Source organism: Xenopus laevis, chromosome 5L, assembly GCF_017654675.1.
Source record: "Xenopus laevis strain J_2021 chromosome 5L, Xenopus_laevis_v10.1, whole genome shotgun sequence".
Lineage (NCBI taxonomy): Eukaryota > Metazoa > Chordata > Amphibia > Anura > Pipidae > Xenopus > Xenopus laevis.
Window position 1 is genome coordinate 10549303 of NC_054379.1, and position 26953 is coordinate 10576255.

At 39.6% G+C, this 26953-nt stretch overlaps 1 protein-coding gene across 1 annotated transcript in view; it reads left to right on the plus strand.

Moving 5' to 3' along the window:
• Positions 1-26573, plus strand: part of LOC121393600 (potassium voltage-gated channel subfamily H member 1) — a 185047-nt gene extending 158474 nt beyond the window's left edge. The window contains exon 12 of the mRNA XM_041562519.1: positions 25122-26573. Coding sequence (XP_041418453.1) covers positions 25122-25973 — 852 coding nt within the window. The 3' untranslated portion in view covers positions 25974-26573. The remainder of the gene's footprint in view (positions 1-25121) is intronic.
• Positions 26574-26953: the final 380 nt, after the last annotated feature.

Below are 26953 nucleotides of genomic sequence, written 5' to 3' on the forward strand. Positions count from 1 at the left end.
CCTTAGCACCTAAAAGCTGTCAAGTTCATGTAAAAGGTGGTGGAAGTTGTCCACGTAAGGCAAAATGTAAGTATGTTTTCAACTTGAAAAAATAAAAAGGCAAACATTTGAGTTTGGTAAAATTTCGAGTTTATTCGAATTGAAAAATACCTCTAAAATTCACAAATTTGAAATGTGATAAATAGGCCTCCCCATCTAGGATAGACTAAAGGCAGGAGGATTAAAAATGACCCCCGACTGACTATCCGTTGCTCAGATAAAACATCAGAAAGTATCAAGTCATCCCAAGTTACAATGGAGAAATCCGATTCTCACTTCTCTGTGACAACACAAATACCATATTTTTCATCACCAATGAAGGTGGCTTCTTGAGGCCTAAAGTCTGGTCTCCAGAGATTTCTGTAGCAGCTTAGAGCTTATTGATGCCTAAAAGGAAAGCGAATATTTTAGACTGCGATACCTTCTAATGGATCAGCACAGAGCTGATGCGAGATTCCAAACCAACAGAATCATCTATTTCGGCAGCTTTAGAAATTATTATTAGGATGCATTTCATTTTCTGCTCCGCTGGATTTAATAGGCTATAAGTGTGATCCCCATCAAAGGGCTATAGGGTTGAACTACTTCAGGATGATGATGTCCTGGTTTAATTTATTGCCCCACACCTGGGTGCTGTCTAGTTGCACCTGGGCAGATGCTACTAAAATAGATAAAGAGTTAACATGTCTTAAAGACACACTAGGGTGTCCTCTTTCTATTGAACTGTTAGAACTGTGTTTATTTACTTGACTTGAGGTCTGGGGCATGTGGCAATATAATCACGTATTTGTATCTCTCTCTTTCTGTGTGCAAAAATGAATTGTGGGTAAATAAATCACAATTTGTGGCCGACTTTGCACATTGTGGCTGCAGTTGTAAACAAAACTATCGGCTCAAATATAGGAATTGTAAAGGCATTTATATTTTATCTTCTGTCTCATCAGTCCCATAGTCTTCAGCCACCAGTCCCAGAGTTTGCACCACTAATTCCTTGCACCATGAGTTCTTGGTAATTTATCACAAAGACAATTTTGAATGAGTAGTGTATTGGTGAGCAATCCCATTCCATGAGCTCATGAAGACTTACCAAGGCACAAGTACCCAAAATACTGTGCTTGTTGACATTTCCCCCAACATTACCCCAAACAACTTTCTTCTCTGATTCAGAATTTACAAGTCACTCAACATGTATAGTTTTCTTTCAACTTTTAGCACTGCTGGTAATATGGGTGGAACACTTTGACAGCTAAAGTTTGGTCAGTCGAACTCAAAACTCAAAAAGTAAAGATGGCCATACACAGGCTGGGTGCGCTCTCCACTTGTTGGTCTTCAAACTGAACAGACAGAGCATATGAGGAACCATACACAGTACAGCGACTAATGTATTGGCAAAACATTCATGCAAAGCTCACAAACCTCTCTCTTCATCTGTTGACGAGTCACAAGACTAGTTACCTGGGAGCACACCGGTGTATGTTTCTCCTCTGTGTGCATCACGTGAAAAAAGTTACCCCGGTAAACTTCATAGTCCAACTGCATACAAAAACACAGAGCACAACAGAATGGAGAGGAGCAGGGTTCTTATAAAAGTCCAAAATGTATTTTTAAAAACAGCACCGGGTCATTTGAACATCAGAGAACCATAGGCTTCATCTGTTGATCATAAACTGGTTGACATGACACTGGCAAAGGAAAATTTCAAATCTACCCCCAAACTGAACAATATCCATATTAGATAGGTGGGCCATCATACATGTACTAATTGTAGTATGTTTTCATTGATACATGTATGGCCTCACTTGCGAGGGGACATGATTAGACTTTACAAGTACATTAGAGGACATTATAGACAAATAGCAGGGGACCTTTTTACCCATAAAGAGAATCACGTACCAGAGGCCTCCCCTTCAGACTAGAGGAAAAGAAGTTTCATTTAAAGGAACAGAGTAGGGGGTTCATCACAGTCAGGACAGTGAGGTTGTGAAATGCACTGCCGGGTGATGTTGTGATGCTGATTCAGTTAATGACTATAAGAGGGACTTGGATGATTTCTTGGACAGACATAATATCAAAGGCTATTGTGATACTAAACTCTATAGTTAGTATAGATATGGGTATATAGAATTTAATTAAAAGTAGGGAGGGGTGTGTGTATGGATGCTGGGTTTTCATTTGGAGGGGTTGAACTTGATGGACTTTGTCTTTTTTCAACCCAATTTAACTATGTAACTATGTAACTATGTAACTATGTTACCTGCAGTGGTAGAGTGATGGGTGCACAATAGATGATCTGTGTTGATAATGACTTGGTGTGAACTTCTAGAAAAGTTTATTTGGAGAACAATGGAGGATAAAGTAGACCATAACAACTTAAATCTCTAGAACAGGGATCCCCAACCTTTTTTTAACCATGAGCCACACTAATATGTAACAGAAGTTGTGGAGCACCAACAAGCATGCAAAAAGTTCTAAGCAGGGCCGGAACTAGGGGTAGGCAGAAGAGGCACATGCCTAGGGCGCAAATGTGGAGGGGCGCCAGGCACCGTACCTCTTCTGCACCTTGCCCCTAGTTCAGCCGCTTCTTTCCCCACCTGTAGCAGCAATCAATGTCTTCCTAGGCGCGCACCGACGCTCACCCTTCCTAGACGCGCACTCTTCTGCGCCCGCTCGTGCGCACAATTGGCTTGTGCGCTTGATCGCCTGTGTGCGCGCGCACTTCAGAAGGGGCAAATGTAGTCGGTCGGGTTGCCTTGGGTACCCAACTGACTTGGCCCAGCACTGGTTCTTAGGGGCGCCAAATAAGGGCTGTGATTGGCTATTTGGTAGCCCCTATGTAGACTGGCAGTCTACAGGAGGCTCTGTTTGGTAGTAAAGCTTGTCTCCAAACCAGAAATTCAAAAATAAGCACCTGGGAGCAACATCAAATCAAAAGCACCCGAGAGCAACATCAAATGGGTTGGTGAGTAACATGTTGCTCATGAGCCACGGGTTGGGGATCACTGCTCTAGAACATTCTGCCTGCCACTGAGAATTAAACAACAGCATAAATGGTGTGTTTGTTACCAATTGTTCCAATTAAGTTTTCGGTTTTTGATGATGCCCTAAAAAAAGCCTTTTTGTGGGTTCGTTTGTATGTGTTTTAGTGGTACCTTTCTCATATCCGTAGACTATTATATATTTTATATATACTCTGTAAATAAAATAATCTGGTGTTTTAATTTTCCAAGTATACCAGTCGATTTGAGATGAATAGTTACACATTCAGACCAAGACTCTAGTCAATGCCATCATTGGCCTACATAATAGACACTCTTTCTTCTGTAGAAACCGTCCTTTTATTGCTGACAGAATGACAACATTAAAAGTTACACTTCATTCTTTCTTTCATTCCTTCATTCTTTCTACTGAGAACTCAAAAGAAGGTCACCAGAATTCTGCCTGCTCTTCAGCGGAAATAGAACTTGACTTATCACTTTAGGGGTTTTTTTGGAATCATTGATCCTGAGAAAATAATTTCAGTAGGTCTTCATTAACAGCTTTACTGCTTCAATGCAAACATAAAGCTCTGCAGTTTATCCTCAACCTTCTCCAATGAAGCACATGATGCGGCAAAGCACTAGGATAACTTTAAGAAAGAGCTCAAGGTTACAAAAAATAGATAAGAGTTCGCTCCCTGGACATCAGCGAGGAATTGTTCTCAAACAGCAGATTTTTTTTCTTATAGACAAAGAATTGAACTTCTTTTGTATTTCAAAATAAAATCGTTAATTGTAGTAAGGCACATTTTATATTCAGGTGTTTAGAGTTGGATTCGAGGTAGAATAGAAAAGGCATTTGCACTGAGCCGGCAACATCACAGGGGACCTTCAGGGGGTTTAAAGTAAAAAGGACATAATATGTCATGTTACATTTCATAGTTTTAATTTTGTGTATATAAATAAGGGATATCAAGCTTGGATCCCTACAGCTGTTTATTAAACTGCAACTCCAAGGTTTCCACTTGCAGGTAAAATACTATTACAGGTGAGTGGAGAGCTGATAAACTGCTAAATTGAGGTTTATTTCAGGCTAACATGTTTGGGCCCAGAATGGTGCCCTTTCTCAAGTGTTGGGGTGCACTTCTTTACTTGTATTAACATTATACACAAGACGGGCAGTACATCTTTAAAAAGGTTGATGCATCTTTAAAAAGTATGGACTGCTTTGGTGATGCGCTGAGATTTAGGGGTATATTTATCAAAGAGTGAAGTTAATAGTGATGTTCCGCCACTAGAGTGAAATTCCGCCACTCTCCGTTCATTTCTATGGGATTTTTATAGGCGTATTTATCAAAGGGTGATAATTTCAATTTCACCCATTGATAAATACGCCTTTCGAAATCCCATAGAAATGAATTGAGAGCTGCGGAATTTCACTCTAGTGGCGGAACTTCACTCTTTCATAAATTTACCCCATAAAATGGCAAAATACCCCTGATGCCAGGCAGTGGCTACTAAAGTTTATAAAGTTCTTTCTTGAATAAAAAAGGTTTTAACTCAAGGGGTGAAAACATAATTTGCCAAATTTTTATATCCCTAGTAAAGCATCACCTTGAGTATGAAGTGCAGTTTTGGGCCCTGGTTCTTAAAAAGGCATTTTATTGAGTACAGAGATGTGCAACTAAACAGCAAAGAGAAATGGAAGAAATAACCATAAGGAAAGATTACTGAGGATGGGGTTGGACTACTCGTTACAATAACATTAGAGGACATTATCAACTGTTACATAGAAAAGGACAATGGACCAGATGCCCCTCTTTAGACTTGATGAACTGAACTTTCACTTAATCACCTCAAATAATTCTTTACGTTAGGGCAGTGAGGTTGATGTTGTGATGGCATATTCCATTGGGCCTGGATGACTTGTTGGACAGGTATAATATCCAGGGCTACATTGATCTCAAGGTCAGTTCGTTTTAGTTATGTATGTTGTATATGTATTTTAGTGCTTTGCCATGACCCTCTCTTAGGCACCATTTTCAGATATTATATTGAATTTAAAGAAAGTTTTATTAATTCAAAGCCATAGGGGGAAATTTACTAATGGGCGAAGTGGCTAATGCTGGTGAAAATTCGCCAGTGTGACTTCATTTTGGCACTTCGCCGATTTACTAACGGTAGCTGGCGTAAATTCGCTGGTGGAATTTCGCCAAGGAGATAGACTCTGGCGCAACTTTGCACTCTAATGGCAGGCGAATTTTCGGCCTGGCGAAAGAGCGTTACTACGCAAATTCACTAAGTTTTTGATTTTACTGACCGTTACCTCTATCGCCAGACTTGCCTTTGCCACCTCAGACCTTATATAATTTTATTAAGTTTCCCTGGCCTTGTGTAGTGTAATGTATTTGCTGCAGTACTTTAACTGCGCACCGTATGCTAATTAGCCAATGCTAGCATAACTTCGAACTGCTGAGCGTAATTTCGCCAGCGTTCGGTACCCTATGCGCAACTTTGGATCTTCGTGAATTAGCATTGTCCAGGCAATTTTACACCTGGCAAAGTGTTGCGATGTGCGCGAAGCCAGCGCTGGCAAATTTTCGCCGGTTAGTGAATTTGCCCCATAATGTTTCATAGCAAACTCCATTTTTGCAGAGATTTAGCTATATCTGGCAATCAGGCCAGGCTGTACATTGTAGCAGTATAATTAGATATAATTCCCTAGTTCAAGTCAAATGACTTGATGAAACGAATATGATGTACGGCCTGTTGCTACTGCCATATGAATTAGAGCCTGTTATATAACCCTATTATACCTATATATTTGCATTTCCACATTGGGAAATTGTATGGCTTTTTGTTAATACAGCGTTATAAACACAAATTCAAACAAGAGGAAATTTGAAAGACTGATGTCATGGGGTTTTATATCTATTTGTGGGCAAGTTAAGGACATAATCTTTAGACACATTCAGACAAACAGATGTATATAAATAAAAGAGTCACTATACTGAATCTTCAGATTCTTGCAGAATTGTGCACAGTGCAGGCAATTAATTGTGATGCTGTATATTACTGTATTTGTCTGTATCAGCTACAATATAACAAATGACATTCACAACATCATACTCACAGGTGCCTTCTGCCAGGGCTCCTCTCCTTTATGGAGACATCACCAATTCACTAACATGTGGAGGCAACAATTTGCTAACGAAAGAGACTGTCGCTAGTGGTCGTTCGCACTATATTGCCAGACGACTTTTCAGGCGAACGATCGTTACTCCACAAATTCACAAGTGCGGATTTTACTGAACGTTACCTCTTTCACCAGAGTTGCCTTCGCCACCTCTAGACCAGGTGAAGTGCTAAAAAGCAGCAAGATCTTCCTCAATCTTCTGTCACTTACATCATATCCAATGTGCCAAAAATTCATTAAAGTTCCAAAAACCCTGGTGAGTTTTCCTTTTCTGAAGCGGAATTGCCTGCAAAAGTCCTGACTTAGACTTTTATAGGGTAACTGTTTTTTCCCAGACATTTCATGGCATATGGAACATTCATTTTACAGTGGGCTCATGTGTAGTGATTGGCGAATTTATTCGCCAGGCGCGAATTCGCGTCGAATTTGCGTGATTTGCCGCCAGCGAATAAATTTGCGAAACGCCCGCGAAAATTCGCGGCAAAAATACGCCGGCGTCAAAAAATTTTTTAGTAAAAATGGACGCCGGCGTCAAAAACGGGCTCCGGTGTCAAAAACGAGACGCCAGCGCCGTTTCGCGAATTTTTAGCCATTTCGCGAATTTCGCACGAAATTTGCTAATTTTTCAGCGAAACGGCGCAAGTTCGCCCATCACTACTCATGTGTAGGGCATTATATTAACTCTCTTTTTTTTATTAAGGTTCCCTGGATATGTGTAATAAAAAGTGGTAACTTCAAGCATTTGCAGCAACATTTATAATAAAGACGTCCATACAACTTTAAATTACCCGCCGTATGAAAATTGACCTTAGCACAAGATCACTAGCGAATTTTAGGCACAAACGAACGCCAGCGCATCTTCGCTATGAAATGCTCGCATTGCCGAAGTAACACTAGTTAAAAAGTCGCCAGTGTTCGACGCCCAGGGCGCAACTTCCCATTTTAGCGAATTAGCATAGTGGTCGCGAATTTGCGCCTGGCGAAGTGGTGCGATGTGTGCGAAGCGGTCATTGGCGACAATTCGCCCATTAGTAAATCTGCCCCCATGTGGTGGACATTGTAAGCAAAGCCGTTTTAATGCCAACTAAACTTTTGTACGCGAGACAGTAGGCAGTGCTGACTGAGCAGTAAACCAAGCAAGTTCCAATCGCTATTTAATGCCTGAATTCACACAGCAGTCATTCTGGAGTCAGGAGTGCAACTGATCAGTGAAGACACTTTGTATGGACGAGGGAAGGAATTTAAACAATCTTACTCGGATTGCACTAGACATTGGTTTTTGTGCCTTTCATCAGAAAGAGATGTCCATAATATTTCATATTCTTCTATCATATTTTAAAATAATTTTGCAAATCCTCTGAAACAATGTAAACTAGAGGGGACATTGTGCACAGTCCAATGTTGGAAGCAAATCGCCATATTTTACACATTATCCCAAATTTTTTCCATAATTCAAGTATATAATGTATATGGCTCCTCTCTAAAATGCATCTGCTGCGAGTTGCATTTGCCCAGAGCATGTGTTCAAAATGGTGTTTAGATTTGATTCACTGGGACCAGGCCTGGTCCACCGATTGATATAACCAGCTGTGGATACCCTGGAGATACCCCCAGGTTGAAGGTGTTGGAAGCTCCAAGGTTCCCCAATGTCACAAGGGAAAGTCGCATACCGTTTTCAGGATGAACGCATTGGAAACACATGTGGGAAGCATTTAGGTGCAAGTACCTTAATGAATTGCTTGATTACGCTATCCATTGTGTAACGCACTCGTCAATCTGGAACCTTAAAGGCAGCTGGTACTCTTAGATGCTCAAGAAGACCCCTGCGGGTTCACCAACGCCCTTTCAGGGCCCTGGGCTTTCTGCTGCGGAACCAACAGGGAATTTGTGCGTTTGGTAGTAAGAGAGTTCGTGAAGAGGTACCGACAAGGATCAGTCAAATCATAGTCATAAAACAAGCAAAATGGTCAAGGCAGGCAGCAGAGGGTCTTCTTGTGCATCTGAGAGTACCATCTGAGAGTACCATCTGAGAGTACCATCTGAGAGTACCATCTGAGAGTACCAGCTGCCTTTAAGGTTCCAGATTGACGAATCAAAGTCAAACAGACAGACATAAAAAAAACAGGAAAGTCAAATAGAATACAACGCTTTAGCCGGATCTGTGAACAGAAGCCAGCTTGGGCATTGTTACAATGATAAAGGGCCTTTTTAAAGGAGAATTGGCCCCAAAGTTTAAATCTCAATGCGAAAAATGACGTCATGACGCTCAGCGCACTATTGGTCGAGGACAGACGTGTTGGGAGGTAAGAGGACGGGCCAATCTCCCAGTGCGTCTTACACATTGCCTCCTAGGAAAGCAGTCGAAGGTGCTTTTTTACACCAGGAAAAGGAATCGCATGTGTCCATTGATATGAGACAGGCATTCTGAGGATTTCTAGTTGAGGTCATAAACAATATTCATCTAATCTCTGGCCTGTCCACTTGTATTGGTACTTCCATGCTTCCATTTTTGGAACTTGGCCTGCATTGGGACGTTCCCTTTACACTATCTTTTGAAGTGTCCTGTAATAAACAATTGACTATCATTTAGAGCAGCCACATATGTGTTGACTAACCTTTTACTTGACTGATTGGCCTGTGAGCTGCACAGTCAAATATTATCTCTTTGAGCTTTCAACAGGATTTTGGTCACAGATATGTTCAACCCGTATTCGCAGCTCTACAAGGATAGGGAGACAATCGGATAAAATGTTCTGTTCAGACGCACCAACTGCAGTCCAATAGGACCACAGGATCATTTGTGAAAATTGTCCCAGAGATAGGCATATATGCTCAGATCTTCAACATTAAGGACAAAAACAGCAGTCTCAGTCCAAATCTAAGCATGTATGGCTTCAAAAGAGAAAGTATTGTGGGGTGTTCCCGAGAAACACCTGCCAGATTATGGGGAGTTGGGGACTCCAGTGATTAGTAGTAATTTCCTGAAAATGTACTTTCAGTAATAAACATGTTTTGGGGGCAGATTCACTAAAGGACGAATGATCACCATCGACCGATTCCAACACATCACACCACTTCGCCAGGCACAAATTCGCTACGCTAATTCACTAATATGCGAAGTCGACTTTTTGCTAGCGTTACTTTGGCAGTGCGAGGATTTCATAGCGAAGATGCGCTAGTGTTCTTTTGTGCCAAGCAAAAATTCTCTAGTGAACTTCCGATTAGGTCAATTTGCATAGGGCGGGTAATTTAAAGTTGTATGGACGTCTTTATTATAAATGGTGCAAATGCTCTTGGTGTATAGAAGCAGCAGGAGGTGTAATACTTAAGTAGTAGATCCGTCACAGGTATTTATTTTCCTACTGGGAGCACAGTTAAGACTAAGGGGCAGATTAACTAAAGACAAATTGTCGGCATAGACCGCTTCACACACGTCACACCGCTTCGCTAGGTGAAAATTTGCTACCACTACACTAATTCACTAATATGCGAAGTTGCACCCTGGGCGCAGAACGCTGGCAACTTTTAGCTATCGTTACTTCGACAGTGCGAGCATTTCATAGCGAAGATGCGCTAGCGTTCGTTTGTGCCTAGCGAAAATTTGCTAGTAATCATGCGTTTAGGTCAATTTGCATACGGCGGAAAAGTTCAAGTTGTATGGACGTCTTTATTATAAATGTTGGTGCAAATGCTTGAAGTTACTACTTTTTCTTACAAATGTCCAGGGAACCTTAATAAAGACAAAAGATTTATATAAATATAATGCCCTACACATGAGCCCACTGTAAAATGAATATATTTTATGAAATGTCTGGAGAAAAACGGTTCCCCAAAACAGTTTGTTAGGACTTTTTCAGGAAATCCCACTTAAAAAAAGGAAAAGTCGCCAGCGTTTTTTGACTTTTAATGCAAAAACAGAACAGAGGATATGATGTAAGTGACAGAAGATTGAGGAAGATCTGGCTGCTTGATTTATTAATCAAGTTAAGAAATGAAAGGAAACATATCACTGTTTGGTATTGGTGACTGCTCTGATACAGCTTACCCACCTTCATTAGTAAATCACCTCCATAGACCCCATTATACTGAGATAAGGAAACCAGATCTCCCATGGCAAAGCGGCTACTGATATCACTGATTTACTGTATTGTTTGGTCTGAGGTCGAGGCAATGAACGTCAGTTGCACTTTCACGTGGACACATTTCAGCACTGAAACTGCCAGGACTGGAATAGAAATATATGCTTGGAAGTCCTGTAGGCAGGGACTGTAACTTATCAAGGAAATAAAAACTGCACCAACACAGTATAACTGGAGCAAGACAAAAAAATTCATATCCTGCAACTCTGAGCCGGTAGAAGCCATATTGTTTCACATGTAAATTGTACTTGAGCTTCTGTAAACACACCTGGTAGCAACTCTACTACTCTATTTCCACGTCTCACTCAGCTGTTGTCTATCTCCTACTCTTCTGGATACAGTTGTGCACGCCAAGCAGATATTATTCATGATTTTGTCTGCAAATTTAGTTTTAAACCATGTAAACACACAAATGGGCATGTTAAGGCTGCACTTGCACTTGAAATGGACATCCAATTGAATTCCCAGCTGGTGTGAGCAATGTGTAACCCCTCTTGAACAGTTTCAGCATGGTGTAAATTGCTTAACTAAAAAAATGCTAGTGTTTGAACTTGGTTCTATCATGTCTGTTGTGTGATTTGATCACTTAAAATGATGACCTTCTTACGACCACAACAGTGTACTATGTTCATCCTTTCATTTATAATGATCAGCCTGAACATCTCACCGTATACATGACTTAATTTATGTGCAAAAATGTTATTGGTGTAAGTCAACGTTTTTGTCCTACACATAAGACTTATCTCAAGACATCAGGTCCTCTGTGTTTGACCGAAACGTTGGCTTACACCATGAAAACTATGATTAACCACCAAGGGACTTACTCAGCAAGTTAGGTGAACATAAGTGTACAACCAATCCCCACCTTTCTCCTTTGTCCCCTAAATAGGGTCCTTAAAGTTATTTGTACACTTATGTTCACCTAATACAGAAGATTTGCTGAACAAGTCCCTTAGTTGCTGGTCATATTTTACTTATAAATTAAAGGATGAGTAAACCTTTAAAATAAGTGAATGTAAAATTGAGGAGAGTGCTATTCGAATCTCTTTTGTAATTTACATTCATTATTTATTTTCTTTTTGTTCCAAGATATTAAGGGATACATGTGCTGTTAATATGAATGACATTTGTTACAACAGCGCCACCTGCTGGTCAGTTTCCCACCAGTCTGACCACCAAGTAGTCAAGGAAGTTGTCAGGAGAAAGAAAGAGGCTGCTCTGATGTTCTTCTGCTTAGGAAAGATGTGAGAAAGTTTTTTTATTGTTTTTCTAAGCAGAAGAACATCAGAGCAGCCTCTTTCTTTCTCCTGACAACTTCCTTGACTACTTGGTGGCCAGACTGGTTGGAAACTGACCAGCAGGTGACGCTGTTGTAACGAAATTCATTCATATTAACAGTACATGTATCCTTTAATATTTTGGAATAAAAAGAAAATAATGAATATAAATTACAAACGAGCTTAGAATAGCACTCTCATCAATTTTACATTCACTTATTTTAAAGGTTTACTTATCCTTTAAGTCTTTATCGTGCACCAGGGTAATTGGATGAAAATTGAGTGTCGTCCAAATGTATATATTCTCCACTTATGGTGATCAAGTCTGATATGTTCCCTACTTATAGCGATGGGGTATGTCTCTCCTGTATAATTCTTCCAAATCTCTATTGATATATGAATATATTGGTGTTTCCTTCCTGTGATAATAGCTGTGACCACACAAGAAGATTGTAAGCCCTGAGGAACCATATTTGTTTTGCCTGGAAATCATTTGGTGCATTAGTACTGATAAGAAATATGATTATCAACTTGACTTTCTCTTGTCTCCTCCAAACACAATCGATTGCAACAATTTCCTATTGTGTCGTTAGTTCATAGAATTCCAGTGTTTCATAATATTAGGCTGAAAAATATCTTCCTTTAAGCAGTGGGCAAAGTTCGGGCCAGACCCGCAGCTCCTCTAATGAAGTTTAAAGCTTTTATCCTTTATGCATCGTGAGAGCACGCCTGCTTCATTTCTGCTGTCCATCTCTTGCATTTTCCAATCTATTAACTTCTATCAGACTCTCTGCATCTGTCTGAGCAAATAAATTGTTTAACTTTCCACACTGGCTCCCATCGCTTATGTTGCCATCGCTAGGTGAAGTGCTTTTTCTCCAAACTACAGACGGCTTCAAGGGGATTTTCTTATTTTACATTATGGGGCAATCATTCTGAGCTGTCTCCATGGGTTTATGGATAATCTAGCTGCTGGCCCAGCTGGGCTACTGACACATTCTGCAAGGTGGGGCCATGACAATATTTTGATACTCATGTCTAGCAAAGTAAATTTAGCCTTACGTTACAGTGGAGATATCCCATATTTATAATTGTGGTTAAGTTGCAGTTCACTTTGTCCTAACATGAGGGTAATATTACATTGCCTTATTCCATTCTGCATAAAATAAATACATATGAAAAGGTTTGGGAACCCCTCTCAGCCGGCATAATTATTTACTCCACTTTCAACTAAAAAGATAACAGTGGTATGTCTTCCAAGGGGAGGGTTAGACGACTGCCAAGGGTAGGGTTGGACGACTTCCAAGGGGAGGGTTGGACAGCTTCATAGGGGAGGGTTGCACAGCTTCCTAGGGGAGGTTGGTCGACTACCAAGGGGTGCTAGGATGACTACCGAGGGGAGGGTTGGATGACTACCAACGGGAGGGTTGGACTCCAGAAGTTTGTCAACCATGACATTACTTTGGAACCATGGTTTTGAAGCTAACGGGAGGGTTGGAAAAGTTCCAAGGGTAGGATTGAACAACTTTCAAGGGGAGGGTTGGACGACTGCCAAGGGGAGGGTTGGACGACTTCCAAGGGGAAGGTTGGACGACTTCCAAGGGGAGGGTTGGACGACTTCCAAGGGGAGGGTTGGACTCCAGAAGTTTGTCAACCATGACATTACTTTGGAACCATGGTTTTGAAGCTAATGAGAGGGTTGGATGACTTCCAAGGGTAGGGTTGGGCAGCTTTCAAGGGGAGGGTTGGACGACTGCCAAGGGGAGGGTTGGACAACTGCCAAGGGGAGGGTTGGATGGCTACCAAGGGGAGTTTGGACAACTACTAAGGGGTGGTTGGACGACTACCAAGGGGTGGTTGGACGACTACCAAGGGGTGGTTGGACGACTACCAAGGTTGAACGCCAGAAGTCTGTAAACCAGACTTCAAAGATTTTTAGTGAAGCAGTATTCAGTTGTATGAAATTAAATCAAATGTGAAAAACTGGCTGTGCAAAAATGTGGGTACCCTTGTAATTTTGCTGATTCGAATGCATGTAACTGCTCAATACAGATTACTGGCAACACCAAATTGGTTGGATTAGCTCGTTAAGCCTTGAACTTCATAGGCAGGTGTGTCCAATCATGAGAAAAGGTATTTAAGGTGACCAATTGCAAGTTGTGCTTCTGTTTGACTCTCCTCTGAAGAGCAACAGCATGGGATCCTCAAAGCAACTCTCAAAAGATCTGAAAACAAAGATTGTTCTTTAATATATATTTCTTTAAAATGCTAAAAACATTGGGATTTATTAAGTGTAAAAACCGCAAAACAACTCTAATACAAAAATTCACCAGAAAAAGTAAAAGTTGTTGTGGTCCTATAGAAGTCAATGGGAGCTGCAGTGATCCTGTTGAAAAATCTTTAATCGATACAGACTTATAGAGATTTTCAGATTTTTTCTCTCTAGGAATCACTGCTAAAATACTACTGTTTCCATAAGGCATGTTATATATTAAAAGGAAGTTGCTACTTTAAAAGCTCAGCCAATGATAAACAAAACTCCAAAGAATTAAGAGGGGTTCCCAAACTTTTTCATATGACTGTACCACCCCTGCATATATGTTTGTACCTATTAACAAATTCTGATGTAGACCTTGCCAATTGAACAAATACAAACATGTCTTATAAATGAAATGATGATTTGAAAAATTGAGGTCTGTGAAGAAATGTATATCATTTTAGTGAAAATGTGCAGAAACGGGATGCTATACAATATGGGGCCTATTTACTAACAATCGAATTTCAAATTTTTTTCACGAGTCTTAAAATTTGTGGTTTATATTTCTTTAAAATGCTAAAAAAATTGGGATTTATTGGGTGTAAAAACCACAAAAAAGTCTAATACAAAAATTCACCAGATAAAAGTTGTTGAGGTCCTATAGAAGTCATTGGGAGCTTCACTGATCCTGTTGGAAAATCTTAAATCGATTGAGGTCTGTGAAGAAATTTATATCATTTTAGTGAAAATGTGCAGAAACTAAATGTCACACTGAGGCCTTTTTCCTTTCCTTCTACTCTTAGCACTACTCCTAGCACTAATGAGGGCTTTTTCTTCTACTTCTAGCACTACTAGCACTAATGAGGGCTTTCCCTTTCCTTCTACTTCTAGCACTAATGTGGAGTTACCCTTTCCTTCGATTCCTAGCACTACTCCTAGCACTAATGAGGGCTTTCCCTTTCCTTCTATTCCTAGCACTACTCCTAGCACTAATGAGGGGTTTCCCTCTCCTAATACTAGCACTACTGCTAGCACTAATGAGGGGGTTCCCTTTCCTTCTACTTCTAGCACTACTCCTAGCACTAATGAGGGGGTTCCCGCTCCTTCGATTCCTAGCACTACTCCTAGCACTAATGAGGGCTTTCCCTTTCCTTTTACTCCTAGCACTAATGAGGGCTTTCGCTTTCCCTTTCCTTCTACTTCTAGCACTACTCCTAGCAGGGTTTCCCTTTAGTTCTATTCCTAGCACTAGTACAAAGAGCAATGTGCTGGATGTGCCTTTAATAAATGGCGTACAATGGCTGTGGGTATTTTTATGTGAACAGAACCATGACTGTACTTTATAAATGAGCCCTATAGGTTTCCCATATACTTGTAGGCAAAAACTGCATTTCCCTGATTCTTCACACTTGGCTCAAATATGTCAGGAGGAAAGAAATGTTTCAAGACAAGATTACTCGGAGCTACATGAAATGAGTGTAACAGTGGGAGTTCCCATTTGGCTGATGCTAATACAGATTCAGTCAGGCTGCAGCTCTGATATCTGGGTGGGTAGTTGGCAAATTGCTGCATGATGTCTGCAAACCAGTTAACATGTCCCATCTTCTCAGTCTATCACATTAATAAACACTTACAGCAGAAGTTTGGATTTGATTGCTAATGGGGCTCACTGTTATTGACAGCAAAGGGCAGATTTCCTAGGCCTGTATCGTCTATTGAAGTAATTGGCTTTTTTCTGTCTTGCCCCTGTACCTTTCTGCATGTAAATAAAATGCCGTATAACTGTATAAGGGGAATTCCTTGTTTCAGCACACGGGGGCCATATTTGACATTTGGCACTTGTACAACATTTATTTTTCTTTTTTTCTCAAAATATCTGTATAGTGTACCGACGATGAGGAACAGCCATGGAAAATTGACTTTATTACAAAACAATTATTCCATCACAAAAATTCAGTAAAACCCTTATAATAACATATAATTGTTCCTGTTATAACATGGGGATTCACAACTGGGGTAGCTCATCAGTAAAATAAATTACTATGGGCCTTATTTACAATCATCCTGGAAAGGATATGGGGGGTGCTACACAAAAGTACACAACCCATTCCAGAGGGATTGGGGCTCATGGTTCTCTAAAAGCTAAAAATACTATTATTAAAGGCCAAGTCAACCCATTGGTAAACATTAAAAAAATTCAAAGAAAAGTGTGCTCCCTAATGAGTGTTCCCTAGGCAGGTACCTATTCTGCCTGCCCCTAGTTGCAGCCTTGGTTTAAGGTTGAAAAAAAACCCATTGTGCTTTTGCAAAATGGACACAAAAGTCTTGAATGTTTCTCATGAATACAGTGCTGTCTGCATTTGGCTGTACTGTATTCACATGTGGCTCATGGACATTCTGTTGGGTGTTCCTCAGCTTGCTTGTCATTCTTATGAAGGAGCTATGGAGGCCTATACTTACCACCTACCTATGGCTGGTATGGTCTTCAAAGGGGCCACCATTGCCTTGCCCTCCCACCTCAGGTTAATGAGGGCAATGCTTTAGGAATCCGGACTGAATCTGAAGCACATGGTTGCAAGACGCCTGCAGGAGAGGACCAAGTAATGTTACACATGGCATTGCCTTTCTACACACAGTTTATGCTTCTTAGTTCTGTGGCTTTCTCTTTATATACAGTAGACCACTGTTTCCCCATCCATTCTCGGCTTGCACATTTAATTGATAAGATACTTTCTGACATACAAATAAAATCATACAATTGCACTTTGTGAAGGTCACTGACCCTCATTTATCCATTTCTCTCCCTGAAAACTGACTTCTCAGTAAAGCGAAGATCCTGCTTCCGAGATCTACTTCCAGATCATTCATTAATCCAGAAGAATCTGGCACATTGCAGAACCCTTTGGCATTCTACTTACAGCTTTTAAAATGATTTATGTTCAGGCAGTTCCCTTTCCATGTAAACCGTACAGATATTCTCTTCCTCCTGGGCCTCGTTCCTTTATACTTCATATTAATCTCCCACCGGGAACAGAAATAAATGGCAGTTCTATAAAGCATTTAGCTACTTTTCCGCGAGTTCCGGCTTATTTCCTTAGTTACCTGTATCCCATTGAACAGGTTTTGTAATATCTTCAGTAGTCAAAATGCACTGCAGCCAATCACAGCCTGAGTTGCAACTTTACCACTTTAAAAGTATTGTGAGTTATTATGCTGCATGGTTAATTAAACAAATAATTGCTGCAATTTTACCCAATACAACAAATAGGTGCAAATGTGCCTAACATCAATAAGGTGCAAGTTGCATCTACCATTTCAGATTGGGGGTTGCATGACTTACATACTAAGGGGGGGTGGATGTAATTAAAGTCGCAAAAAGAAAAACTATGTGCACCAATAAGAATAAAAATTCACATCTTGCAATGTAATATTGTTCCTTAAGCAGTTATTGTATTGCGAATTTTAATTGCGCTTTCTTAAGAAGTGCTTGAGGGTGTTGTAATCTTTTGGAGCAAACATAACTTTTTTCAGTAAGAAGTTTTATTACATTTACTGCGCATTGGCGCAAACTATAAAATTCGTAACCGGTCTTCCACTGTTGGAAGTGGTCGCTAAACAGTTTCGCAAAAGCTATATTAAATTCGCACAAAGCAAAATTTGCATTGCGAACAGTTTTTCTGTTACCGACTTTTATTACCTTCCCCTATAAATGTTCAAAACAGAAGAAAAATGTTCAACTCATTCATTGCAAGTCTAATGCGCCTATTGACACAACCCACTGTAGGAACCCTGGAGCTACCTCCACATTCAAGATGGCAGTAGCTACGGGGTTCTCCATCATCAATAAGTGCAGTTGCAGTTGCAGAGGCAGATGGACACAATGGCAACCATGTGGAAATGAAGGTGTTTAGGTGCATGTAGTGTAATGCATCAATAGTGCTCTTAGCCTCTATTTTGGATCATACTCACCTTGCAATGACCCCTGAAGAATGTATGCCACAAAATGAAACAGCCCACGTTGCTTACCAAAAAACAGATGCGTTGGTGGGTCAAAATTGTCGTTGTTGGGTTGGATTGTGTTATTGCCAAAATTGCACCATAATTTTTAATGAAAATGTTGCTGTGTTACAAGTACTCCAAAAGGGCCAGGGTATGTTACATGGTGGTAGTGCTGTCCCCAACATTTAAACATCTTCCTAAACCAGTGGTCCCCAACCAGTGGCTCTTGAGCAACAAACCCATTGGATTTTGCTCCCAGTGGCATCAAAGCAGGGGCTTATTTTTTAATTCCAGGTTTGAAGGCAAGTTTAGTTGCAAAAAAATCATGTTTACTGCCAAACAAAGCCTTGTGTAGGCCACCAGTCCACATAGAGGTTTCCAATAGCCAAACACGGCCCTTATTTAGCAGCCCCCAGAGACTTTTTGTATGCTTCTGTTGCTCTCCAACCTATTTTACATCTGAATGTGGTTCATTGGTGATAAAGGTTGGGGACACCTGAATGAAATCTTTCTTAGACGTACCATATATACAGTACGTTAATACAACATAACTTTTACTATTAAGTTGAACATCCGTAGAAGTCCAATTGCAGTTCAGGGTCCCCGTAACAATTCATGATGTAAAATATGCTGAGGGACACTTCAGCAATGCTCATAGATGTCCCCTTGCACTGTGAAAAAGTCCATTGTATATCCTCATCTTCTATCTTGCCTATAAAAATATAAAAAGGATGTTATAACTTGCATTAAATATCAGAACCAAGGATAAAATTTGTGGAAGGGACCTCTGAGGTCATTGCTGTTAAGGGTCTAAACATCCCTCTCAATGTACTTGTCTCTCCTCTCTAGATACATTTGAAAAGATTAATTAGTCTGGGGCCACATTGGAGTCTCATTTGCTGGGGAGGGAGGAAAAGTTGCTCCTGGGTGGGAGACATATACTGAATATCTACATCAGGGATCCCCAACCTTTTGAACTCGTGAGAAACATTCAGAAGTAAAAGTAGTTGGGAAGCAACACTAGCATGAAAAATGTTCTTGGGTGCCAAATAAGTGCTGTGATTGGCTATTTGGTAGCCCCTATGTGGATTGTCAACCTACATTGAGGCTCTGTCTGGTAGTACACATGGTTTTTATACAACCAAAACTTGCCTCCAAGCCTGGAATTTAAAAATAAGCACCTGCTTTGAGACCACTGGGAGCAACAAAGGGGTTGGAGAGCAACATGTTGCTTATGAGCTACTGGTTAGGGATCAGCTGTAGAGGGGCTTTGCTGTCATTTTAACACGATTTTAAAACTAGTTGAGTCCCTGGCCTACCACCAGTCTTAAAATCTGAATCTGACCTGATGGAGTCTTTAGCAATGGCATGTAAATATAGAAGAGTTAGCTGCTGTGCTGGAAAGCACACACCCTAATGCAAAATATATATACAGCTTTGTAATAAAAATAAGACTTGGCAGTGGCTGAAATTGTGATGTCTTCTTGTTTGCTCCAAAACATATATCATTTGTTAATTTGGGGTAATAAGGAACATGCCATTCACCTACGATAAGCAAGAAGAACATCAGTTCAGTAATTCAAGAGCGCGAGGTTGCTGATTTCCTCTCTCCCTTGTGGGAATAAAGCTTATTACTGTAGTCATTTTGTTTTTGTAGCCCGACAATAAGGGAACACATCAATAGTTGTTATAGAATCATTAGTTTCTACAGCATGAAGCTGCACTGGTTTCAAATTAGCAACCACACTTCTTTTTTCTTTCCATGGTCTCGCCCATATACTGACATATCAAAATAAGCATAAGGTTTTGTTAAATGCCTATGGGCAGATTGACTTTATGGGCAGATTGACTAACGCAATAGACTTTTCACCAGAAATCACATCCGCAGGGACATTGCCAATTCACTAACAGGCGTCAATTCGCTAGTGAAAGAGACAGTCACTAGCGTTCGTCCGCACTCTATCGCCAGGCGACTTTTCACTCTGGGCAATGGTTGTTACTCCGCAAATTCAGTAAAGTGCGGATTTTTACTGAATTTACCTCTTTCACCAGAGTTGACTTCACCACCTCAGACCAGGTGAAGGGCTAAAAAGAAGCTAAATCTTCCTCAATCTTCTGTCACTTACATCATATCCTGTCTGCCGAAAATGCATTAAAGTTCAACAAACGCCGGCGACTTTTCCTTTTTTGAAGCGAGATTGCCTACAAAAGTTCTGACAATTTTTTTTTGGGTAACCGGTTTTCACATTTCATTTCATAACATATGGAACATTCATTTTACAGTGGGCTCATGTGTAGGGCATTATATTAACTCTCTTGTCTTTATTAAGGTTCCCTGGACTTGTGTAATAAAAAGTGGTAACTCGTACTGCCAAAGTAACGCTAGAGCAAAAAGTCGACAGTTGTGCCCAGGGCGCAACTTTGCATATTAGTGAATTAGGTCTTAGCTTAAGTGAAGGATTAGAAGGAAAAGAACTTTGAATTTTGAAGGTTTTTATTGGCTACTTCGACCATCGTATTGGCTACTTCGACCTTCAACTACGACTTCGACTTCGAATCGAACGATTCTAACTAAATATCGTTCGACTATTTGACCACTCGATAGTCGAAGTACTGTCTCTTTAAAAAAAACTTCGACCACCTACTTCGCCACCTAAAACCTACCGAGCACCAATGTTGGGGAAGGTCCCCATAGGCTTTCCTAACAACTTGTGATTGAAGGAAAATCGTTTGATCGATGAATTAAAATCCTTCGAATCATTCGATTCGAAGGATTTGATTGATTTTAATCGGTTTTTCCTTAGATCATTCGATCGAATGAATTGCGGTAAATCCTTCGACATCGATATTCGAAGTCGAAGGATTTAACTTCGACCCATAGTAAATGTGCCCCTTAGTGTAGTGGTAGTGAATTTGCGCCTGGTAAGTGGTGCGATGTGTGCAAAGCGGTCGCTGGCGACAATTTGCCCTTTTTGTGATCATTTATTTGCCCCGTTGCTTTCCACTGGTTAAAATGTCCTAGTTTCCAAAAACTACCAATCTCAACTGAGAGCGGCGTTATGAGATTCAGGTTTATAAAGTGCCTAAATACCAAAGTTACCCTATATTGGGCCAAATTCAGTCTAATGGGAAAAAAAGTATCTTATGGTTTATCCATTAAAGTCAAAGGGAAATCTGGAATTAAATTAGGAGATGGTGCCAGATTTAGTTGAGAGAAATAGTGAGGAAAAACTCACATAAAAACTCAACTCAATTTATGGGAAAATCTAGAAATGCCCCATTGGGCCATATTTTTTTCTTAATTCAATTCCTATAGATTTCAAGTTGAATCTGGCCCATTGGTTTTTCCAATTATAGTTTGATATCTCCCTTATTTTCTATATGTTAATCATGGCTAATTTTTTTGTTTGTTTCTTTTGCACACGTGTTTGTGAATAATGAATCACCTTAATTACCGAGAGACCAGCAACATAAAGGACAAGATAGGACACAGGCTCATTTGAAATGATCATGCAGTGAATCCCACTATGATTTAATAGGCAGCCATTCATCTTCCATAGGAGTTTAATACACACAGATTTCAGCAAATGTGTTCACTGTTTTACAAACCCTGACTAATTAATTGGATCTCGGTCATGACCTTTCACATGATAAACCATGCGTTAACTTTTTCTCGCAGAATTAAATCTGTCCCATAATACGTCATCTGAACCTTCTGTAAAGTATATGCTGGAAACCTGTGGATCGTCAATGGCAAAAGCTTAATGGCAGTAAATAGAAAATCACTGGGTTAGGCTAACTTAGTTCCAGATTCAGCGATAAAGTTCACTCTGAAGAACCATATAAATTCAGTGTTATTTAGTTTTTGAACAACATGTTTCGGATCCAATGATTCTTCATCAGGCACCTATTAAATCTATGCACATTGGGCCAAGTTACTTTCTCTTGGTACAGTACTTAATACTATGTGGGAAATCAGATGCTAGAAATTGGAAGCTTTGAAGATATTTTGATTTATTTCATCAAAACCAACAATTTTGGGAAAGCATTGTGACTCATTAGTTTGGAGTAGAAAGCCATGGTTACCCATCTTAGATTTGGCTGAATACTGTATGTACTTTCTAAAAATATATGGTTTTGGGGGGGTCAACGTATCATTTTTTGTTTTTACCCTGTAAAAAATAAAGTAAATGTGTTGATTATTCAGTAGCTGTAGTGACTTCCAGGAAAATTTGTACGCATTAACTTAATTTTGGGGTCTCTAAATACCAGATACTTTGGTAACCCTATGCACAATGGGTATCAAACTGTTCAGTGGACCCCTAACAATCATTTAGGATGTTTTTCATTGGTACCTAATGCTATGAAAGAGATAAGATGCTAAAAAGTGGAAGTTTTGAGGCGATTTACATCTATTTCATCAAAACCATTTTGGGAAAGCATTGTGACTTAGTAGTTTGGAGTAGAAAGACATGGTTATGCATTTTGGATTTGTCTGAATTTGTACTTTTCAAGAATATATGGTTTTGGGGGGTTAATGTATTTTTTGTTTTTTTATCCCACAAAAAATTAAGTAAATGTGATGATTATTCAGTAGCTGAATCGACTTCCGTGACTTTGGTAATCCTATGCACAATGGGCCTTAAACTGTTAAGTTGACCCTTGGCATTTATATTTAGATGTCTTGGTATCTAATGTTGTGTTGGAGACTTCAACTTGCAAAATGAAAGTTTTAAAGTGATTTTTCCAAATTTTCATACATTTTTATAGAAACCACTAAGTTCAGAAAAGCTTTGATGTAGAAAAGCATGGTTACCCATTTTGGATTCAACAGAACTTGTACTTTTCAAAAATATACGGTTCCAGGATTTATTGGCTATGGAATCCAAAGTAAGCCATATTCTATTGTAGTGCTTTAAAAATTCGGTAATATGCTGCTGGGAGTTTTTGTAAGTTGCCCATATGAAAATTAATTCAGAGTGTGAGGGTAGGGTAAGAGAAGTAATTCCATTTATTGCAGGGAGCAGAAAGACAACAGGAACATTCGCTTAATCCTGCACATGGGAACTGGTGCATCATGTAAAAGTTCCTACCTCAGCTGTGCACATTGGTACCCTCTGTAGTTGCAGAGCAGGAAGTGTTCCTGGCAAATATGTTCTTACAGGAAACAAAATGTAAGTAGATGCTGAACTTGTTTTATGAAACAAATTTTATTAGGGGGGTGTTTAACTTTATACCTCTTAGTCAGAAATCTTCATAAAACTATACATATATGGTATTGGCACATTGGAGACACTTGAAGCTTTCCAAAAACAGTTTTGTGCAAAAAAAAATATTTTTCTGGTATACATTCCTATACTGTAGAAATTGCTAATAAATTTTTTTGGTATTTTTAGCTCTAAATCTTGTTCCAAAAAGTGGAAATACACAAAGAGGGTTATTTATCAAAGTCCGATTTTATCTCAACATTTTCTGCTACAAACTCCGATAAAATCTGCTTGGGTTTTTTTACGCCTATTTATTATTACATTTTCCTGAAAATTCGCTTTGAGGGAAAAATCGAATATTCAAGGTTTTTTGGATTTTTCACCTGGAAACTTAGATTTCTTATGCTTTTTTGCCCCAAAACTCAGAAAACTACAGGGTATTGCACGAAACCCATCGCACATCAAAAAAATCATCAGGATTTCTCCCATTTACTTATATGCAACCTCGACAGGTCTGAGATGCCGTATTTTCTAATTCTGACTTTTCCATCCTTGGGAAAAAAATGGTGATTTTTTATAAGTCCAATTTTATTTAAAAAATCACAATTGTTTGGGGGATTTTCGCATTCAGAAATAACCCCCAAAAACTCATGCAAATTTAAATGGAAAAACAAAACAATGTATAGTTTTTCTAGTTAAACTAAAAATCCCCCCCAGGAAATGCCCCTAAAGTGTAAGAGCACAAAATGTTCCAAAAATATCTGGCACTGAGTGCAAATGAAATGCAATATTCTGGTGGCACTTAATGATAAGCCAAATTTGAAACAGATTTACTAAACAATGGTGGATATTGTTCTTTGAACTACCTTACAGTTGTTGTCAGGTTCATTTTTTGTTGGGCAATGGGATAAAGGGCATTTGCCCTATGCCATCATCATCATCATCAACATCATTATATGGACCCCATTGGGCAGAACACTGGTCCAACTCAGTGTTAGAGCCCCGCAAGGCATGTTGCTTATTTGGCTCAGGTGTTTTTCAGCTGGGGGAGAAGCCACCAAACCTGATGCAGACTATATTTTGGTTTAATAGAATCCGCCTGTAACCAGTGGGTTGATGGTCTTGCTAATACCATAAGAGAAATGTCTTAACTGCAATATGCAATTATGTAATTAAACAATCATAAGGAAACACAATATCTAGTTATGGCTTGGTTTTTGATTATGATGCCTGCTCTGCAAGGTAATAGGAAATATAAGATGATAATACAAATACATATAACTTAAACAAACACATAACAGTCTCCATAGCTTGATAAATGGCTTATGTATAACAAGGGGGTATTGAGAACTTAATTTCCATCAGCATGCAATTGTAGGAAACAAAAATGACAAAAAATGTAGCTCTACATACTGTATGAAGCAAAATATATCTAGAAGTTTTATTCTCTATTACTTGAGTGGTTATACACAATGTGCTTTAAGTCAGGGAAAAATTTAGCTCTAGAGATTGTGTAGCTTTGGGGTTGATAGCTTTTCAATGCCGTATTGCGAATAATGGAATAATTTGCAATTCTCTAGAAATGCCACATTAATGTTTATAAGGAAGATGAACATCCAAGAACACCTCAACCAAATCAAAGGGACCACTCCAAGCTCACCTTCCCATGAAGCTGTTCCTTTACTCCTTATTGGGTGCTCCATCCACAGCGTCCCCGCTGCTCATACACACATCAAAGCCAAAAGAAGGACGGCACTTTAGTCAAGGAAAGAGCAGGTTTATTGCATCATCCTGCAGGAATCTTATACCTTTCGGGATTCAGTCCCTTAATCATAGGCATTTGATTTAGGGATTGGATCCAGAAAGGCGTAAGATTCCTGTAGGATAATGCAATAAACCTGCTCTTTCCTTGACCAGAGTGCCATCCTTCTTTTGGTTTTGAAACATCTAAGAACAGCCATAATTCTACATACTTTTGTTACATTCTTTGATGTGTCTCTTAATGCAATTATTTTGTTTGTGCTTTTTGCAGATTGTCTTCAGGAAGATCAGTGACGTGAAACGAGAGGAAGAGGAATGGATGAAAAGAAAAAACGAAGCACCGCTTATCCTCCCACCAGATCATCCTGTTCGCCGTCTTTTCCAGAGATTTAAGCAACAAAAAGAAGCTCGTCTGGCAGCTGAAAGGGGATTAAGAGATCCCAATGACCGTGACATCGAAAAAGGAAATATTTTGGTGGAACATTCTCCTTATAATACAGTCAAAGCAAGCCTGGTCACGGTAACAGAGAGTCCAGCTACTCCATTATCATCACAGTCTGCCTCAACATCTGGAGTATCTGATCGTGCAAGGCTCCATGCCCCAGTTTCAGAAAGCACTGGAGGTAAAGTAGGTGGGGAACCTTTAAAAAGGAGAGGGTGGGCCAAATTTAGAGATGCATGTGGGAAAGGGGAAGACTGGAACAAAGTATCCAAAGCAGAGTCTATGGAGATATTACCTGACAGAACTAAACCTCCAGGTGAGGCTACTTTAAAGAAGACAGATTCATGTGACAGTGGTATCACCAAAAGTGATTTGCGCTTAGACAATGTTGGGGAGACCAGGAGCCCTCAGGATCGAAGTCCCGTACAAGCAGAAGTTAAACACATTTTTTATCCAATTCCAGAACAGACACTTCATGCTACTGTGCTGGAGGTGAAGCACGAGTTAAAAGAAGACATCAAAGCCTTGAACTCAAAAATGTCAAAAATCGAAAACCAGCTTGCTGAGATAATGAGAATATTGGCTTCAAGGAGGTGTTCTCAGTCCCCACAAGAAATATTTGAAATTTCGAGACCACAGTCTCCAGAATCAGAAAGAGATATTTTTGGATCCAGCAGCTGAAATAACTAGAGAACAATTGAAATCTAGCATAACATTGAAAAAGAGAAGAGTTTATTAGCTCTTTTTTAATCAGAGGTGCCTAGAATATGAGTTCCACTCTTCAATGTGATTCAGGACTTCAAAACAGTTAGGAATAAGTGCTATCCCTGTGATAACATAGGACAGGTTTTCAGCCGGACATCTAACCAGCATTTTGCTTTGGACACAAAATAAGTTTCTAAGTTAGACATAGAAAACAAAAAAGGGGGGATGCAAAATTGGAATTATTATTTCATTTCTTTTCTCAGCGCTTTGCCAGGAAATGTAAAATGTTATTCTAAATATAGTTTTTCCAGTAATCAATTAGAAAGAAAAAAAATTTCATTTCAGAATCAGAATTGCAAAAAAAAAAACAAAAAACAAGGAATAGGAGCTGATTGTGTCAACATCTTTTAAACATTAGAAATGAAAACGATCAAAAGAGAAATGTAGGACATTGCGGTTGTAGCTGAAATCGAATTTGCCCAGTTTTCAAGAGTGGACGCACCTTTTAAAGCTGAAGATTGAATTTATTTTTGGATTCTTTTCTTCCAGAAGCATGCCTTATGTAACTATGTTTGATGCTTGTCCTGCTTTAGGAATGGACTGGGCGTGGGGCAGTATCAAACGTCCTCTGCTGCTATGGCTTTCACCATCGGCTTGTAAAACAGATGCTGAATGTCACAATATATGGACTATATGATATATGAGGAAACTGAGCTTTGAAGTGAATTTTCTGGAGCAGGGGGAATATAAGCTGATAGCTGTCATATTAGTCCCAACCCTAAGGGGCAGATTTATCAAAGGTCGAAGTAAAAATTCAAATTAAAAAAATTTGAATTTCAAGCTATTTATTGTGTACTTCGACTAGGGAATAGTCCAAATTCGATTTGAATTTGAAAAAAATTTGAAAATTTATCATGCACTGTCTCTTTAAAAATTCGACTTTGACCATTCCCCAT